The sequence below is a fragment of the Protopterus annectens genome, chromosome 16.part0 (assembly GCF_019279795.1).
Source record: "Protopterus annectens isolate FY-2018-M chromosome 16.part0, PAN1.0, whole genome shotgun sequence".
In the NCBI taxonomy this organism is placed as follows: Eukaryota; Metazoa; Chordata; order Ceratodontiformes; family Protopteridae; genus Protopterus; species Protopterus annectens.
The window spans coordinates 619364769-619385932 of NC_056750.1; the positions used below are offsets into that span (position 1 = coordinate 619364769).

Sequence of the window (21164 nt, forward strand, 5' to 3'; positions counted from 1 at the left end):
TGGCAGGACTGCTTATCATCTATAAAGGTGACCTACAGAGGAATTTTCCAACCTTTTAGTTATTATTTAACAAGTAATTAGAAGATAATTTCCCATGTATGTGACTAGAAATTATTCCTTCACACTGGTTGCACTGTCTATTTTCAATGCAGAGTTAGCAGCCCATTATGTTTCACATATTTGGACATTTTTTTTATTAAAGCATCATTTCTTGCAAGGTAGTAAGTAACAGTAACCACTTTGGATTACTTGTTTTCTGACTTTTTTCGCCTTAGTGCATATTTTTCACTTAGTTGTTTATAGTATGTTTTATGAGAGGAAGATATTTTAGTTATAGTCTCATAGCTTTTGACAGTATTATAGAAATGCTTGAACTTTTTTTAATTAAATGTGGGCATTTTTTACATTTTCATCATGATATAGGGACCCAGTTAAGAACTGCCTGTAAAAAGAGGAGTAAGGGGATAACACAATTTGTTGTATTTTGCTTATTTATTTATATTTTGCTGACTGGTCCAGTTTTGGAGGTGGGGGACCTCAGGAAAAGGAAAAATGCTCCAACAGACTATGCATCACAAGCAAATTAAGATAGCTGTGTATACCGACACCTTAGTAAGGCAGATTCAAATCAGATATTTAACAGACATTATCAGCACAAATTAGTTGTGAACATGGAGCCATCATGGGAATCATAGGCATATATCAATTGCAAGCAAACATGAGCTCTTACATGGTACATGAAGCTTATCAAATAATCACTAGCTAGTAGGATAAGATACATGACTAAATTGCATTAATTGGTATATAACAGACCTGAGATGTTCTTCGTCTCACATTGCTGCAGTCATGACCTGTGGGTAGTCCGCTGTCCTCGGTCGGCCCGAATACCAAAGGGCTAGGCTGGCGCCGGTCATAGTCGCCTAGAGCTGACGTAAGTACACAGCAGTACTTAAGCGCATGACCGACGCCATATCCCCAGTCTTTCTTGCCGCGTGGTCCGAAGCAGAAGCAGCATTTGCAAGTGCCGTTTGGCGTTCTGAATGTTCCTCCTCAGCAAAGGCTGGAGGCTCAGGAGCAAATTTCTTTACTTTTGCAGATGGAGGCAATTCAGGTGGTCCCTCCTTCAGAAGTAGGCCTAGGATTTTATTCCTGTCTATTCCTAGTGCCAAAGAAAGGAAACACTTGGAGGCCAATTCTGGATTTGTCTATTCTCAACACCTACCTAGAAATTCCAAAGTTCAAGATGTTAACATTACAACAACTTCTGCCTATGATAGGCAAAGACCACTGGATAATAACCCTGGATCTCAAAGAGGCCTATCTTCACATCCCTATCAAGCCCAGCTGCAGGAGATTCCTGAGATTTCGGGCTGGTACTTCACATTATCAATTCTCTGCATTGCCCTTTGGCTTATCTACTGTGCCCAGGGTGTTCACAAAAGTTCTGGCTCCTGTGATTGCTTTCTTCAGACAGAGAGGAATACAAATTTATCCTTATTTGGACGATTGCCTGATTCTTGCTCAAAACAAAGACATATTACTACAGCATCTCCAGTATGTAATGACAGTTTTAAGGTGCCTAGGGTATACTGTGAACGAAATAAAGTCCAGTCTAGTGCCCTCTCAGGACATGTGCTTTCTGGGTGTGAGACTGAATACAGCTTCTCAGATGGCATTTCTGACCCTGGACAAACAAAGAACTCTTTCTCTCTACTTCCAGCAGTTATCAGTAATGTCCAGGCTGACTGCAAGGACAGTCCTTCAGGCCTTGGGGTTCATGGCATCTTGCATTCTAGTGCTTCCCAATGCCAAACTGCATATGAGGAAGCTACAATGGTATCTCAAAAGTGTGTGGGCTCAACACTGCCACGGTTTGGACACTGTCATTCGGATTATACCTTGCATCCAGAAAGAATTACTGTGGTGGGCTCAGGAATGTCACCTAAACAAAGGACTCTCTGTGTCCCGACCAGAGGCGAGTCAGATCCTAACGGCGGATGCCTCGGACTTAGCTTGGGGAGCACACTTCAATGGAAAATGGATACAAGACATGTGGCCTCCCAAACTACTACATTTGCATATCAACATGAAGGAGATGTTAGCAGTTCAATTTGCTTTGATGGCCTTCAAAGACCTACTTCAGCCAGGACAGGTGTTGATCCAAACAGACAACACAACAGTCATGTGGTACATCAACAAGCAAGGGGGAACCCATTCCTACCCTCTTTGCAGACAAGCAATGATTTTATGGGAGACTGCTCTGAGTTTGCGAATCAATCTTCAAGCAAGGTTTCTGCCAGGAGCACAGAACTCCCTAGCAGATATTTTGAGAAGACAAATGGTGGATCCCCACGAGTGGAAACTGGATCCTCAGATTTTCAAACAATTGACTGTGGCTTGGGGAACTCCAGACATAGATCTGTTCGCTTCTCCACTGAATTTTCAACTTCCAAAATTTTGCACAAAGATGTTCCACCCAGATGCTTGGAAAGTGGATGCTCTATCTTTCAGTTGGAACAACCTTCGCGTTTATGCTTTTCCTCCTCTGCCTCTTCTCCCCAAGGTACTCTTGAAAGTCAGACGGGACAAGCCTTGCATGATTCTAATAGCACCAGACTGGCCACGTCAACATTGGTATCCTCTACTGAGGAGTTTAATCCAGGAGCCTCCTTGGCGTCTGCCACTGGTTCCTCATTTGTTGTCCCAGTCAAACAATCATTTTCTTAAGGTTCAGGTGCAGTCCCTCCATCTGACAGCCTGGCGTATTCTGTGATGGAGCCGGTGGGGTCTCAGCTTCCTCAACAGGTTTTAGATGTCATTCAGGAAGCTAGGCGGCCTAGTACTAGAAAAGTTTATGCTGATAAATGGAAGAGATTTTTTCTTTGGAGCACTGCAAAGGGTTTTGATGTTTCAGTGCCTAATTTGAGTTTTGCACTACAGTACCTTACTGAATTACTGGACAAGGGTTTGTCATTCTCTTCTGTGAAGGTTCACGCTGCAGCCATTTCTGCTCACTATGATTGTGATCCTCCTTTATTTTCTCATCCTTTGTTCAAACAATTTCTTAGAGGGGCAAAGAATATAAGACCCCCACGTAGAGCTCCTACTCCTTCCTGGGATCTCAATTTTGTTTTGGAGAAGCTTACTTTACCTCCTTTTGAACCTGCAGCTACGACTGAACTGAAGTTTTTGTCTTGGAAGACTGTTTTTTTGTTGGCCATTACTTCTGCTAGGAGGGTATCTGAATTGCAGGCTCTCATGGCAGTTGAACCTTTTTTGATATTCCATAAGGATAGAGTTTCTTTGCGGACTAACCCTACTTTTATGCCTAAAGTGATTTCTAGTGTGGCCTTGAATCAGTCTATTCATTTGCCTATTTTTTATGCTGACCCCCAAAATAAAGGGGAAAAAGTCTTGCATTCTTTGGATATCCACAGGCAGTTACGCTACTACTTGAACAGAACTAAGGAGTTCAGACAGACTCAACAGTTATTTGTTTCTTTTGCTTTGAGTTCACAGGGGAAAGCTGTTTCTAAGCAGACTATTTCAAAGTGGATTGGTCATTGTATTGCTTTTTGTTATTCTCATCATGGGAAGGATGTTCCTGCTGGGATCAGGCCTCATTCTACTAGGGCTACTGACACTTCTACTGCTTTTTTGAGGGGTGTAGTTACTAAGGATATTTTGGAGGCTGCTACTTGGAGTTCTGTACACACTTTCACTAAGCATTACCATCTCCCTCTCTATTCCAAGTCCATGGCTGGGTTTGCCACTGCAGTTTTACAGGGCATGTTAGCAGCTCCTAATGCTTTGTAATTTGCCAGCCTCCCTTTTCCTTTGCTTTGGGATTCTACCCACAGGTCATGACTGCAGCAATGTGAGACGAAGAACATAGTACAGTTTTGTACCTACCATAAATGTAGATGTTCTAGGATCTACATTGCTGCAGTCCAATTTTCCCTCCCTCCTTCCCCTCTATAGGTTGGGGTTGCTGGGTTTCTTTTGGAGATATTCTTTATTTACACACTGGGGGTTGTTGGGCATTTCCTATTTTTGGCTTTGGCCTTTCTTTTTAGGCCTTCTGACATCTGGGGCAAGAAAGACTGAGGATATGGCATCGGTCATGCACTTAAGTACTGCTGCGTACTTACGTCAGCTCTAGGCGACTATGACCGGCGCCAGCCTAGCCCTTTGGTATTCGGGCCGACCGAGGACAGCGGACTACCCACAGGTCATGACTGCAGCAATGTAGATCCTCGAACATCTACATTTATGGTAGGTACAAAACTGTACTGTATAACCCCCCTATTTAATATAATGTACATTTCTTAAAGGTTAAGAAGTTGAGGTTAAGGAAGAAAGGGACACTACGGAAAGAAAACTGGGTTACTGCTCATCTCTGACACAGAGATGCACTTTTGCATAGCCTTTTTGAACTGTGCCTAATGGGTTATCTGTCTAATATGATATAGCTAACTAGAAAACTAGATAGCAACAGACATAGGTGGACAGGTATGTGTACACACACACACACACACACACACACACACACACACACACACGCACGCGCACACGCGCGCACACACACAAACATGATAAACATGAATAGAAAGACTGTGCCTAGAACAAAAGAAAAGTCATACTTATGAATCCGATAAAAGGCAACATGGCCTTTCTTTAGTAATTCCTGTGAATTGATGAAAAATGTACATCCCCCATCCACCCACTTGAATCATGTTGAGCTAACACCAGGCTTTGTATTATATGTTAGGAGCTCTGCTAGTGGAGTCAGGGAGTAACAACTGTGATATGCATTGTCACCCTACAGACGGCTGGGCAGGGAGAGAAAGAGATGTAGTTGTTGACAGTTTATTTATTTATTTATTGAATGATTGTTTACTGGGTAAGTCCAACTGGGCACAGGTGCCCTTTTTCAGTTGAGGCCCAGGGGAGAAAAGCTCCAAGGTGTCATACTTAATGCAATCAGTATTTACAACAACACATTTTATAATGCGGTTATCATTGTCTTTATTTTCATTATGCACCTTGGGATTGCCTTTGTACCACATTATTAGTTATAACATATGTTCCTGATAACTACCCATGACTTACACTCAAAGTAAGAGGCAGAAGCACGGAGAGAAGGAGTCTATTATTGTCCTTGTCCGAGTACTGGGTGGGTACCTAATACCCTACAGGTAGACAAATCTTTGTACCCTTTCTCAATGTCACATAGGTTCATAGGTAGGTACTAGGCTATCTGCCCAAGGGCTTTTATAAGCCTAGCCAGAGTGTGTCAGCTTTCACCACCCCATTGATTAATTAACTGATCCTCTGTCAAGCAGATCCAATGAAGTGATCCCATTTGAACTTGTTTTGCCATCTGCAGAGGTATACTGCTGTCACATGAGGAGGAACTGGATTTGCATTTGCCAACTAACAAATTATCCACAATCTCACACAAGGAGAACAAATGTTTTGCCACATACATATATGTTCCTCAGTTTCTATCATTGGTCCCACTCATACAGCACAGTTTTCTTCACTTTGTGTTTTTTCATTTTGCCCACAGGTCATGCATTTTGACCATTCCCACTAGCATAATATTACTGGTAATTAATTTCTGTCATTCACAGATCAGAATAGCTTTGGCACGTCTCAGTAACAGAGCTTGACTAACCATAGAAGTGTGGTCTAGAATTTGAACTTGCACTTGGGAACTGGAATTTCTACACCTTTGTATGTAAAATTTGTTGATTGTGACCAGAATAAATATAATATCTTATCTACTGAATGATACATTAAGATACTTTTAAAGGTATCCTATGGCTACAAACTTCAACTGTGTCACGATTAGTCTGCTTCTGCTGACCCAGTCATTTTTTTCTGTATAACTAGTACATCACCAAGTACGTATCTTTGGTGAAGCCTATGACTGTTACCCAGTGTCTCTCCAACAGATGAAAATTGTGTGCCAGTCTCCTACAGAGAGGAAAAGCAAAACATTTAAGGAGACAGGGCAAGCCATTCACCAAGTGAAGACATCACAGTTTCAGATGCTAAAAAAGGACTAGATCATATATACTTAGTTACAAAGTGAAGCTATACAGTGGACTTGTAAGTAGTGCAAGGTCTTGTATAGCCTGTATATATTCCTGTCCTAGAGCTTGATTTGGGATATTTTTGTGAGTTAAGATGATTCCCAGTCCCTGTGTTGCATGACAGAGCTGGTGTCTCTGTCCGTAGTGTCATAACTCATTCATATCGAAGTTGGAATATCTTGAAAAATTATAGATGTGTACTTTTTCAAAGACACAGTATTTAGCATACCACTCTGTTTCACAGATTAAGACATTTCTTAAAGCATGAAGGTGCAAGCAGTGTACCTCTTTAGGAAGCATGTAAAAAGGGTAATATTCTTTGCGTAGGCTAGTACAGTATGTATATTTATTACTGTTAATCATTTCAGGTCTAAATCTGAATTTACTTTCCTATTGCTTTAATGACACAATAGGCTGGTCAGAAATTACGTCCTATGCTTTTTAGTTCACTTTTGACATTTCTGCATACTCTTTTCTCATCTGCTTTACAGGTTTACGCACAATTGGGGTTATCACCAAACTGGATTTGATGGATGAGGGTACCGATGCTCGAGATGTTTTGGAGAACAAGCTTTTGCCTCTTCGAAGAGGTATGTAACAAATGAGTAGGTGCAGCAGTGGCTTAAAAACTTGCTGTGACAGCAAAATTAGCTATGGAGTGTCTTTATCAGTGGATGTGACACTGAGCATGGTTATGCAAGTCATTATGGTAGTTGCTGTTGACACGACTACAGAAGTGGCTGTTGCAGAATGTTTATTTGTGGGGTGATATGGAATCCCAAATTTTGATCTGCTGAAGCCAACTAAATGCTTTTTTCTTTGCCTGTAAGTTACCACGGATTCCATTATCTCAAATGTTATTGATGTTTTCATTTATTTATTACAGTTTATTAACCAGGAGAGTTCTACTGCGCAGAGCCCTTTTTAGCTGATACAATATGATGACACCAGTAATTTTCTAATAGAATAATGGCATGTTACAGCAGGTATATTAGACAGAGGAGGACTGAATGCTCAGTAAGAATGTTCTTTTCCTCTGGATGCAAACAGTTTCTTGGAATCAGTCACACGGCTGTACCCTAAGATCAACTCCCATTGTGTACATTAGAAATGCCAGGCATAGAAAACGTTGTTGTACTTCTGATTTTTGGAGATCCTTTTGGGGGAATGTATGTTTCAGGGTACAGCAGCATTTATCTAAAGGTTTATTTAAGTATTTACAAGACTAGTGACTGTCATATTAAATTGAAAACTGTTTAATAATTGTGTCTGTGTAATTTTTATACATGTTTATGTGACCTACTTGTTAATGCTTGAAGGGTAGGAGTGCTGTTTTGTTTGGTATTTTACAGCTGTGGGTACAAACACATGGTATGTTAATTTAACCAGTGCCCATTTTCAATGGAGCATCAGCGAGAAAAGCTTTAAGTACTACAAGAACATATAGCCTAAAATGCATCATATTTGACATTTATATAGATATAAAGATTTAAGATGAGGTGTGAATAAGAATCCTGTCATTTCTTCATCTGCACAATTTAAATGATTAACATGTTTATAACTGATATCTGCAATCGTAAATTTATACAGTACGTCAAGGAATCCAAAAACAACAAGACTTAATGTGCAAAAATGAGGAATGAAATATACTAAATCTGAGATGGTTAGGTCTCAGAGTATTTATTTCCTTTATTTCGAGGTATTTTGATCTTTAAAATTAGTACATATAAATACTAGGGTATGCCCTGGAAAAAAAAAATTTTGAAAGAGAGCAGCAATTGCTAGTATTCATTGTTCTCATTTAATTTTTCCGTTTCTTTTTGTTTTTTTTTTTGTATAATTCAGGGACTTGCAATTACAGCATTTAGCATAGGCTGCTGTGCTCTCAGGGTTAGGAGGGGCACTGAAATTTGAAAATAAACATCACTTGCTAAAAAGTAGTTTGACTTGGAATAGTTCCTAACTGTTACTTGTTTTAGCTGGGGTAATGGAGTTGATTTTGAATTCAAAGGAGACAGCTCTATGGTCAGATTTATCAGAGAGGATGAGACATTGGGATTTGCAGCATTTTCCCATATTTGTGAATTTGAAGTCCAGCATGTTGCAGCCTCTAGTGAGCATATTCCTTATCTGGTCAAGGATATTTGTATTTTCAAGGTCCATGAATCTTTGTGCCTGTAGATTTGAGGCTGTGTAGGATTCCCAGTCCATAGAGGAGTACTTAAAGTCCCATGATTAGGATGTTAGGTTGGACAGTATACAATGTGAGCTTCTCGAGACATGGAGGGTGACCTATAACCTGTACTAGATTTTGTCTATGGCGATTTGTATGTGGAGAAACTCCACCATGTCAATCTCTGTGACCAACCTAGAGGTATGCTTTTACTGATGTATATCAAGGCACCTCCATCTTTAGCCCTTGTCTGTCCAGCTACTACTCAAAAAGTGTGGAAGGCACTGAAACCTTGCACTGCCAGGGTATTCTGTGCCTCTTTAAACCACAGCTCAGTAAATGGACAGATGTCTGTATTCTCAAGTGTGAGGAGGGCTGCAGGGAGTGTTGCTTTTTATTTATACTCCTGGCATTGAGAAGTAACCCCCTGAGGTTCAGCTGAGTTGATGTTGCTATGTCAGTAGGTTTGTCAGTTTGACATTGCCTAAGAAAAAGCACTATGGGGATGGATAGATTTGTAGCCAGTATTTGAAAGCCTAGATGGGACTGGTGCAGACCATCCTTGGCAAAGCAACATGGTTTGTTAACCATGTGATAGGTTCATAGGTTCATAGGTTCATAGGTTCATAGGTTTATACTAGGCTATCTGCCCTAAGGCATTTATAAGCCTAGCCCAAAGTTTTGTGGCTTACGCCACCCCTTATATGAAAAAATACTGTGCCCATTAGTTTGTTATGTCCTCCCAAGCTGCCAAATATTGGATTTGTCTTTTGCTCATATTTTGGTATCATCCTCCTTAATGGTAATATACTGTTCAATGCCAGGATCCTACCAGTCTGAGACATAGTCTGAGTGCTCCATAATGCATCTCTTCATATAGTCCAGGGAGGTAAGTCTCAGGTCATTTACACCTTCATGAAGTTGTACTGGTACCTGTGCTGTAATGATTTGAGTGTATGCATGTTTTGGCAGATCCTGGCTCCAGATAAGCAACCAACTTTTATCTTTTCCTTGTTCAGCCTAGTTAGAGGGGCATCAGTATATCTTATAATGGATTCCCGCATGACAAGAATCCTGGGAAGTGAGTTTGCTTGCCTTAGGGGCTTAATGTTTAATGTTCCATTGAGTGTGACTGTGTGGTGTTAAGTCATTAGGTATTTTTTTCTGAGTGCCTTTGAGCTTGCTAAGGCATAGCTTTGCCAGCTGGCAGTCTAAGAGATGTTTTGTTGTATAGGAAGATTGATTTAAGTGCCTCAGCATATGTTAGTCTGTGTGTGTGTGTGTGTGTGTGTGTGTGTGTGTGTGTGTGTGTGTGTGTGTGTGTGTGTGTGTGTGTGTGTGTGTGTGTGTGTGTGTGTGTGTGTGTGTGTGTGTGTGTGTGTGTGTGTGTGTGTGTGTGTGTGTGTGTGTGTGTGTGTGTGTGTGTGTGTGTGTGCTAGTGTGTGTGCTATGAGAAGTGGATGTTGTGTTTGTGTGGTTTCAACAACCTAATGTGTGCTTGTATGTAAGAGTTTAGCCTCCAGTGTCATTGTGTTAGTATGCCTCACGCATACTGTGTCTGCTTCTTTGAGGATTAAGTGGTTGTCAGTAAACATGATACAATTGCTACATTGCCTCAAAATGCCCATGTCCCCCAAGATGGCTACAGAATAGTTAGGAAATTGCATATTCATGTTGTCCAGCCCTTTGAGTGGTGAGCTACTAGGGGGTGGTGTATTGAGGTGAGAATACTAATAATACTTTTTTGGGGCCGATTATGACTAACAGTACTAAACTCTACTAATTTTAATGTTTACACAATGCTGAATTCTACTAAATCTGTAGGTATTAACACTTGATGCCCAGCTGGCTGCTCTAAGCTTTACAGCGCACAATGTATTTGCTCTATATTTACTGTTTTACAGGATAAAGTTTTATGGGGTCTATATTAGATCATCGAAATGGCAGAATTTTGAATGATCTAATATCAAACCCAATATTGCGAATGCTGAAAACAGCGAAGCTGCACAAAACCAAATTCTTTCCTAGGGAAAGAATTCGGTTAGCCGTTGTTGTGGCTTCGCTGTTTTCAGCAATGCGGTGGAAAGTTACTGGTTGGGTTAAGGTAACTGTGTGATTGTGTGGACGTTTGGGTTAGGGCGTAGGTTCGGTGAGTTAGGGTTAAGGCATGGGTCAGGTAAGTGTGTGATTGTGACAGAATTTGGGGTTAGGGGTGGATTAAGTGAATTAGGGTTAGGGCACAGGTGAAGTGCGTGTGCGATAGTGAGAATTTGGGGTTAGGGGTGGGTTAAGTGAGTTAGGGTTAGGGCGCAGGTGAGGTGAGTGTGCAATAGTGATGGACCTTAGGGTTAGGGACTGGGTTAACGTAAGTGGATAGATAGTAGTGTATGTGCAGTATAGTGTAGGGTTAGATGTAACTTTTAAATGTATGTGGGTGTATTGCCGATCTTTAGTGTGCTTGTGGTGTGTGTGTTTTTCTCAGAACAGCTAATTTTTTCCCTGGGAAAAAATTCGCTGTTTTGAGGTTTCGATATTGTTAGGGTTCGGGTTTTGCAGTTTGACGTTACGGCATTCGATAATGAGACATTTAGATGATCTGATATAGACCCAGTTTTATGTACTGTTCTATAGAGTAAATTTGCTCTGTAGGTGTTTGCTAATCTACAGGGCAGTGATAACCACTGCTACTTTGTAAGCAGTTCCACACTAACAGCCAACATGAGGGAACAACACCTGGATAGATCAGGTAAATGTTGCTCTAGATCTTTTCTCAAATGGTGAGGCCAGAGGCACAAGTCTGTTTCAGTGGAGGCTGCCCAAGCTAGACAAAAAATCTTGTATACTTAAAAAGCTAATAACGTTTTTTCATATAGAATCAGACCAAGTGCAGAATAATAGTAGTCAAGGAATATTTAAATTTCATCCTAAGTCAAAAGTATATGAATATTATAGTAAGTCAAATCTTGTTACTTCAAGCTTTAATATCTATGTGTGTGTGTGTGTGTGTGTGTGTGTGTGTGTGTGTGTGTGTGTGTGTGTGTGTGTGTGTGTGTGTGTGTGTGTGTGTGTGTGTGTGTGTGTGTGTGTGTGTGTGTGTGTGTGTGTGTGAGCCATTTAGGTGTTTTGCCATCTCTGGTGGGATTACACGCAGTGAAAGTATAGAGGAGTATTTTCTATTAGAAGTATCACTTCACTGCATGAACATGTGCCTGGTCTGTGATTCATAGACTATTAGTAGGCTAACAACCTTGTCATTACACTTGCCATTGGAGTGAATGGTGAACTCAGACCAGAAGAATAAAAAGAAACACAATCAATGGTGGTAAATAAAACAATAAAAAGCCAAAATACCACCAAAATACAAGATATGGAGACACAAAACATCCATTTTTTAGCATAATAATGATTTAGTAGCCACTTTTTGTCATACAAGTGACTTCTTCAGAATGAATAAACTAAAAATCCACATCACTTAAATACACCGGTTGAATCTATCACATTTAAAGAATATGCTTCATGTTCTCTTTGAAGTCGTAACTGAGATGCAGAAGTCATTGATCCAGCTGACTAAAATAAAGGGAATTAACCCTCTTCTTGAGAGATTTCAGTCTAGTAGCCTCAGTGATGCATGTTTAAAATTTAAGGATGTTTCATCTATTTTAAACCTTGAATGTGTATCGTTCAAAGAAGTTGGGCATTTATCTAAGTACAAAAACATCTGTGACAGGACTAAAATTAAAGAACTTTGTGTGGACTTAGAGAAATTACTTATGAAATACCGAGCCCTTATTATGTTATGCATCATTCTTTCAAGTGCCCAAATGGTATTACAAGCTCTGACCCCTTCTTTTTAATTTTAACTGAGTTTTTCAACAATGCTGGCTTAGAATTTTTGAAGTTGTTAATAAAAAATAATCCTGATGCCATCAAAAGGGTTAAAGAAAAGATTCTAAAGGTTGACCATCAGTTACAGCAATTATTGGCCAATACACCTGAAATTAATACTGAGTATGAAAATGTTAAACAAAGTACGGAACATTTTGAGAGAATTGTTACCCTTAGAAGGTATAAGAAACTTAAAAGGGACAGTGACGCATATGAAACTAAGTCCGCATATTTATTTTTTGATTCTACTTTTAAAAAGAATAAATCTTTAGGTTCTGTTAATAGAGGACATTCCCCTTTATGAAATCCAGGAATGAAAACCACTGTGAACTCTAATAAACTTGCTTCTGCCACTACCCCTGATTTAACTGAAAATGCTGTCATTGTGAACAATGCTGGCCTTCAGGAATCAAATGATGGATGTAAACTGCAGATGTTTTTCAGGAACTACCCTACAATCCATCTGGAGAATGGAATAATCTTGGAGTCCTAAAACTTCTTTTCAGGGAAGAGGAGCAATGCATCCAATGGGTCACAGGACCCAGACAAGAGGACGGAACAAGTTGGATTCTTCAATGGATTATTAATCAGTGTCTCTACCAGGATTTTTAATTTATCCAATTTTAATTTACAACCCGCTCATTTAAAAATAATTGAATTAGGGTTAAATTTTATACTAAGTCAATGTTTCAAAGACTTTGGTGGACTTAAAATGTTTAATTAGGAAACTGAATTTAAAATATACTATGAAAGATTTGAATATGCCTATAAGTAAGTTTAAAAAGCTTTCTATTTATACTTTGATATTAATTATACATTGAAAGTATTTGAGGCTGTTTGTGAAAAAGAGATAAGGAAATTACTTACCAAGAAATATATTAATTCTGTTTATAATTTCAAATAAAAATCCACAAATACAGCAGCACAGCTTCAGCTAGATAAAACTTTAATATTGACAAAAACACACACAGAAAAAATTAAGTAAGTGACTGACCTACTTCGTTTTTTTCTCTGTTTTTTTGTCAGTATTAAAGTTTTATCTAGCTGAAGCCGTGCTACTGTATTAGTGGATTTTTATTTGGATTTTTATGGACTGACACAAAGAGGCTTTATTCCTGACAGTGACATATTTTTTTCCATTTGTGTTTATAATTTCAATGCAGAAGAGAAAAAAAAGCTATAAAAGAACTAAGCAGTAATGATATGAGTTTATGTATGAAAGCTGAGGGGCTGGTTGTAATGGACCAAGAACAATATATCTTAGCTATGGAAAAGTTGTTAAAAAATCAGGATGATTATACTTTGGTTCCAGTCAGTGAAATTCATAAATGTTATAACAGAATTACTTCATTATTATTGATAGCTTTATGGAAGGATTGGTTGTCTTGGAGTGGTATAACTTTCTTTTAATAGATAATCCAGTTTTAGGTGTGATGTTTGGTATCTCAAAAATCTACATTGATCCAATGAACCCCCCTTTCAGACCTATAGTTTCTGCCGCCAAATACATCACTGAAGGGATATCACTTTTTTATGCTGTATTTAACCCCATTATACAACAACTTGAATCCTTTAGTAAAGATTTATGTTTTTTTTTAAATAAAATAAGATTGTTTGTAGCATCTTACAGCTTTGATTCTAGTAAAAATACTATGATTACTGCTGTTATTAGTTCACTATTTACTGCTATACACAATGACAAAGGGACAGATTATACCATGGAATTTCTTACCACATTTACTAGTATACTTATTACTCAAGTCAACTTCTATCATGAGCTCTTGAAGGTGTTATTGGACTATAATTATTTTATGTTCAATAAGAAATTCTATAAACAGAACAAGGGGGTGGCTATGGGGTCCCCAGCTGCCCTCCTTTTGCTAATATTGTTTTAGGATGGTAGGAATATGAGATTATTACTGCCCTAAAAGAAGAATGCAAAATTATATATTATAACAGATTTGTGAATGATCTTTTTTAATTGTTAAAGGAAGTACAGATGATTCTGTTAAGATTATTGATAAATTAAAATACATGTCTAACCGTTTGGATTTTACTTTGGAAGAATATGGTTTGGAGGTTAATTTTCTGGATGATAAACTAAAATGGAATCAAGACAGTGGACTTTTTAATAGCAGTATACATAGGAAGAAGGTGTTTTGTAATAACTACCTTCATTATCAAAGTTTCCATCCATCTTTTTTTGAAGAAAAATATCCCCAGGGAGCAATACATTAGGGCATCTCGAATGACCACTGATGAGGGGGAGTTTGAGAAAGAAGTGGAATTTATTACTTCTTTATATGTTAATAGAGGGTATAAGTGGGAGTTTCTGATGAATGTAGTGCATGAAATAAGAGAAAAAAGAACTAATTATTTTCCACCTATTCTAAAAGAGATTTTTGTTCCTTGCAGTGCTATTTCTTCTGCACTATTGACTACAAATAAGAGTTTAACATGTAATTTAGAAATAACAGTCCTTAGTTTGGATATCAGAAATATCTTAAGTAACAACTAGAAGATAATACAGGGAAATAGTGAGTTGTTTAAAGTAATGGGAAGCAAACCTAGTTTTGTGTACAAAAGAAGGGTCAGTATTAAAACCATTTTACAGAAAGATAATGCTAGGTTTCTATTTAACCCTTGTTTTACTACAAAGACTAAAGGGGTGTATAAATGTGGGGTATGTTGTATGTGTCGATATGTAGCAGAAGGACCCTATATAAGTGTAGAACATTTAAATTAAACTATTAATATATCAGGATGTTATAATTGCAACACTAAAGGGATAGGGTATTTCAGTAGGTGTTCTGGATGTGATGACTGTTATATAGGGATGATGACCAGATGCCTACAGGATAGGATCAGAGAATATGTTTATTCTATTAAAAAGGGCGATGAAAACAATGCATTGTATAAACACCATAGCTGTTGTAACTAATGCAAAAACATTCTTTCTTCTATACTTGAACATATTCCTCATGACATTAGGGGTGGGGGCTATAAAAATTGGTTAGTGGGGAAGAAGATACTTTGGCAGCTTAGGTTTGGAGCTGACAAACACCCTGGTTTGAATGAAGTAATAAATATTGTTTTTTTTTTTTAAAAAAATAGAAGGCTTAAAGTTAAGAAAGATTAATGCTGATTCTCCATTTTAGCAATTATATATATTAACATATGTTTTTACTTCATATAAGATTCATTTTTGGTTATTTATTTGTCTTTAAGAAATATGTTTTTAACTTTAACTGATTAAATATTTAATTGTTTTTTAAACATGATAGATTCAACTGATGTGTCTAAGTGATGTGGATTTTTAATTTATTCATTCTGAAGAAGTATGACAAAAGCGGCTATTAAATCCTTATTATGCTAAATAACTGAAGTCTTTTTGTCTCCATTTACTGTATTTTGCTGGTGTTTTGGCTTTTTATTGTTTTATTTATCACTGTTGGTTGTGTTTGGTTGTATTCTTGTACAAATCAACAATATCCAAAATCTTCACACTAATAAGCTTAGTGCAGACATAGAGGAAATGCTTAATATTTTTAAACAATTCCATGACAATCTTAATAAAGATAAAAATAATAATCCCGATGATTACAAAATTTACAATTACTTAAAACATGTGGCTAATAAATTTAATGACCAACAAATACTTCTACTGAATAACCCTATTATCCCAATAGAAGTTAAAGAAGCTTTTAAAAGGAGAAAAATGCTAAAGGTCTAGGGTTAGATGGTTTAAGTATGGAATTATATAGTCTGCTTCCACTGAATATTTTAGAAGTACTTAGTGACATTTTCTAGATAATTCAGACAGACAAAATAATTCCTCTCTCATGGAAATTTTCTCTAATCTCACCTATACTTAAAGAAGGAAAAGATAATACGTTTGCTTCCTCATAGACTTATCTCATTATTAAATGTAGACTATAAAATATTTACTTCCATCTTCACTACAAGATTAAGGTTTATAGTAGATATTTTAATTAATAAAGATCAAACAGTATTTATAGTCAATGGATTAATATAAAAGGGGTAGTAACTATCTTAGATTTAGCAAAAGGAATGAACAAGAAATTGTCTCTAATTAGTTTATATGTTGAGAGAGCTTTTGATTCTGTAGAACTACTTGTTCAAAACTTTAGAGGCATTTGCATTTCCAGAACAATTTATTGGAATATTAAAAAAATCTGTATAGAGAATCCATAACATATGTAAAAATTGGATCTTCTCAGAGATTCACTGTAAATAAAGACACAAAGGAAGGGTGTCCCTTGTCCATTGTACTGTTTGCATCAGTTATCAAACCCTTATTTAGTAGTATAAGGAGCAATGAAAATTGATAGATTCTCAATTAACAAAGATTGGCAATCTAAAATACAGCTTTTTGCAGATGCTATTTTATTAATTATAAGAAATTTTAATTTTTCAATAAGAAAAATAGATGAGGACATTGAAAAGTTAAGAGAAGTATCACTGATGGAGTTTAATAACAGTAAAACTAAAACTTTAGTGTTAAATCAATTAATAGCTAGTATGTTTAAAGATAAGTATAAATATAATTGAGAAGGAAAAGAACTAATATTTAGGAATAAAAGTCTATCAAGATGTGTGTACGATTATTAATAATAATTTTGAAAAAATAATTGAGGAAGTGTTATTTCTTATTAAAAATTGAGTGATTTTTTTACTTTAGAGGATATGTTAGTATGTATTAAAATAATTCAGGATTTATATATTTATATATATATATATATATAGATATATATATATATATATATATATACATATGAAGGTTTATTATCAAAACCTCGCAACACACGTTTGAGTCATTATTTACCCAAATTAAAACATTGTAAAATCCAAATACCAACTGATCACAACACCAGAAATGTTAATTTCAGAAAGTTGACAGCAATGTCAACATTACTGAATCTACTTGGATTTCAGGTTATGTCCTAACGGTTTGTAGTGGGCAAGCCCCCCCTGCATCCTCCATGTGGGGGATTCAGATATTTACAAATCGATGTTACAAAACCTTGGAACAGTGACATTCAGCCTTTCAAGGTTTGCGTGACTGTCTTGCCAGATTATGATAGGAAATCATATATATATATATATATATATATATATATATATATATATATATATATATATATATATATATGTGTGTGTGTGTGTGTATGTATATATATATATATATATATATATATATATATATATATATATATATATAAAGAGAGAGATAAATATATATTGCATTCAGTAGCTGTAATATCTGACAAAATATTTAAAGAAAATGGGAGAAACAGTAACTTAATTTTTATGACATCCTAAGAAGCTGAGAATTACTTAAAGAAATCATATAAGATTATGGGAGTATGGTGGTATTATCTTCCCATATGTAGAATCTTAATTGGTTGCTGCAAAATTTAACTCTGTTATACTCTGGATAGACTTAACCTACACTAGTTGATGGAAAACCATTCAGGAGCAGATTATATTAAATTCTTATAAGATTATCAAATGTTATAAATTAGAGATATGTAACAAACCTTTCATCTGGTTAATAAAAGTTATCTTAGAAGGAAATTCATTTTGGTCTTTGCACTTTGCCTATATGAAATTAGTTCTTAAAACAGTCAAAAATATATATTTTTAAAACTTTATTAATATCATAATGGAATTTTTTCTGCTTTCACATTACACACAACTCTTGATTTAAGGAAAATCAGAACAATATTAAAATTACTTTATTAAAAAGGAATGGAATAGTATTATGATCTGATTGCTTTGTAAAACGAAAAGCTAACTCACCAGAATATTTAATGAAAGATTATCAGTTGGATGAATCTGTTAACCAGTTGATATCCATCAGTAAAAAATTAAATTAATTTGTAAATAATATGAGAGGAAAAGGAATGCAACCATATTTCCCCATTATATGAATGCTAACATTAAAAGTAAATTGACATGCAAAGGAAGCTGTTACAAGTTATATAAGTTAGTTATAAATAGTAATTTTGATGCAAAATTTTGGAACTTTTTAGATGGTAGTGGATTCAGTGACTCAATAGACTGGAAGAATAAAACATTGTTATTTAAATCAGTCAAACTTCTTCAAGTTTATACTGGAAAGTATTTATGTGGACATGTTATATACATTGAATGATTGTTACTCCATGTAAAATCTCTAACTTATTAACATGAATTCTTCAGTTTGGAAAGATGTTCTAAAGTTGGAAAAGCTGATTAGATGCGCAAGTTTATGGATTGTGAAAAGTGAAATGCATATTGGAAAGAGATAAATATGTTTTTAAGAGGTTATAGACTGATAATTGACATTTAACTAGATCAATAATACTAATGAATGTTCTACTTCCTTCATCTGTAAAAGCCAAACAACAAAATATCTTATGGAGTTTATTGGCAGTATCTAGAAAAAAATATTACAAAAAATGGAAGTTGAACTTAGTTCCTACATTCAAAGACTTTTCAAAGTTAATAGCAATACTATACAACACTGAAAATGAAGTGATCAGAATAAGATCTATAAGTCATGCTAAGGTTTTAGTGGTTGGGATAGTGGTGAAATATTGCTATTCAAATAACACAAATCTTAATGTGTTACTTGTATAAGAGTACCTTGATATGATACAATGTATTTATAATATTGTGTAACAGTATGTGATGTTGAATGCCTTCCTTTCTGTGTATGTAATATAAATATGTTCAATTAATAAAAAGTTCTTTAAAAAAAATTGAATTTGGTTGCAAGCAGTGTGTGCAAACATTTTTGTAATTATTACAAGATATGCAGTGGCTGGAGGTATATTAGATGGATTAGATTATTGCTGTACAGTGTTTTGGAGGTGATATGTAAATGATATGCAGGATTTTATTCTGTTAATTTGCTAGCAGGATAGAAAAATGATCCAAAAGGACCATTTTCAGTTTCAGCCCAGTTGTACATTTACATCCATAAACAAGAAAAATAGAAAGGTCATGTGGAATATATTCAAGAGAGCTGAATACTTGTATGTTAGCAGAAAAATTTAATTACAATATTTTATAATAGTATAGAATAAAATCTGACAGCCTTTGTTGATACTCTACAACATTAAAGGTAGGTCACAACAGCACCTAAGTCTCTGGACATATGGTAAAATGTCTGGATGAGGATAGTATAATATGAGTATGTGAAGCAGTTGTATTTTGCTTACTTTGAAAGATGATGTTTGAGGTCTTTCCTCAAAAATTTAGTATGAAGTAAGTACATTTGAAAGATGGGGATTTTTGTCTGTAAATATATAGTAGCTTGTCTGGATTGTAAAAATAGAGCTCTTATTTTAGATGCATGCTATATGCAAATAATTTTTTGTGGTGTTGTCATTCTTATTTTTAAGGCCTTCAAAGGCTTTAGCTGTAGGAGGGAAGGTTAAATCAGAATAAAAAGCCAAAACACACCCTAAAAGATGTAAATAGGTGGAGAAAAAAAGCTACTAAAAAAAACGATAAATCCGCCTAAACATATTTATTCGCTTTCATCTGTCACAGACTTCTTCAGAAAACACAATAAGTAAAATGGGACACACCTATATATACACACCTACAGCAAGTTAAATTAACCAACCAATTAGTGTGTTACTTCATGCCAATAAAATATTTTAAGTAACAGACAATTAAATGTAAATGTAAAATGTTGCAACATCATAGTAAAATCTACTAATTCTCATCTTTGTACTTTTAACCTCTTGTCCTTGAGAAAGCATTTAATGTTTATTGATTCATTTAGTCCTGGGAAAGTGTCTGCTCCCATTTTTGTCTGCTATATGGTCTCTTTTTGTTCAATGTTGTTCTTATAATCCCCCCTCTTAAATCTCTAGGGACATGTTCTGGTACAGTGAACAACATTTTTTTAAAATCAGATTTCAACTTATGTTTACAGAGGGCATTATTATCGAATTTAATTTTAATGGAATAAAGATGTTCTTTAACTCGTTTTTGTAAACTTCTTTCTGTCATCCCTATATAGAAATAGTCACAATCAGAACAAACAGCAATATAAACTATCACCTCAGTATTACAATTATAAACCCCAGTGATAGGTAGGGTCATCTCTAAATGTGTTAAATTCAAGAAAGGCCCTTGTAAAATAAACCTATAGATGGAACATTGGCCACATGTGTACATAACCTTAATGCTATTAGACTTTATCTTCTGAGATGGAACTTTAGTAGTATCATTTTGCAACATCTTCTTGATGTTGAAAGTGTTCCTAAAACCAAACTTAGGGGTATCACCAAATACATTAAATAAATCTGCATTTCCTTCAATGTTTCTACATAGAGATGATGGAAAGAAATTTACAAAAACGAGTTAAAGAACATCTTTATTCCACAAAATTAAAGACAATAATAATGTCCTCTATAAACATATGTTGAAATGTGATTTAAAAAAAATGTTCACAATACTAAAATGTGTCCCTAGAGATTTAAAATGGGGGGATTATAGGAACAACATTGAACAAAAGGAGACCCTATGGCAGGTAAAAAATGGGAGCAGACACTTTCCCAGGATTAAATGAATCAATAAACATTAAATGCGTTCTCAAAGAGAAGAGGTTAAAAGTACAAAGATGAGAATTAGTAGATTTTACAAAGAAAAAAAGGATAGCAGAAGTGCTTAGTTAAATTCTCTTCACTTTATTTTCAACGACAGCAAAGCTTCCAGGTTTCCCCTTCTTCAGTGCTAACATAACAAATCAATTATCCATTCAAATAAATAGTAGCAGCAATAAACATGTGACACAGCCCACCTAATGTAAAATAAACTAAAAGCAATAATTAGTTAAAACACAATTAACACAAGTATTTCAGTTATATAGTTAATACAACTTTTGTTGCTTTTTGCATAGAACTGGTTTAATACTTATCGCATTATTAATGCCAGGATATATGTCTGCTTGCAGCCTTGTAATCCAAGCATATTCTATATTT

At 35.8% G+C, this 21164-nt stretch overlaps 2 protein-coding genes across 13 annotated transcripts in view; one reads left to right on the forward strand and one right to left on the reverse strand.

Moving 5' to 3' along the window:
* Nucleotides 1-21164, reverse strand: part of CIZ1 (CDKN1A interacting zinc finger protein 1) — a 2016138-nt gene that overhangs the window by 1578189 nt on the left and 416785 nt on the right. The window lies entirely within an intron of this gene.
* The window catches only part of DNM1 (dynamin 1), a 1092771-nt gene that overhangs the window by 411305 nt on the left and 660302 nt on the right, over nucleotides 1-21164 (forward strand). For all 11 annotated transcript variants that reach the window (XM_044058867.1, XM_044058862.1, XM_044058871.1 and 8 more), the window contains exon 5: nucleotides 6593-6691. In XM_044058867.1, the coding sequence (XP_043914802.1) occupies nucleotides 6593-6691 (99 nt within the window). The remainder of the gene's footprint in view (nucleotides 1-6592; nucleotides 6692-21164) is intronic.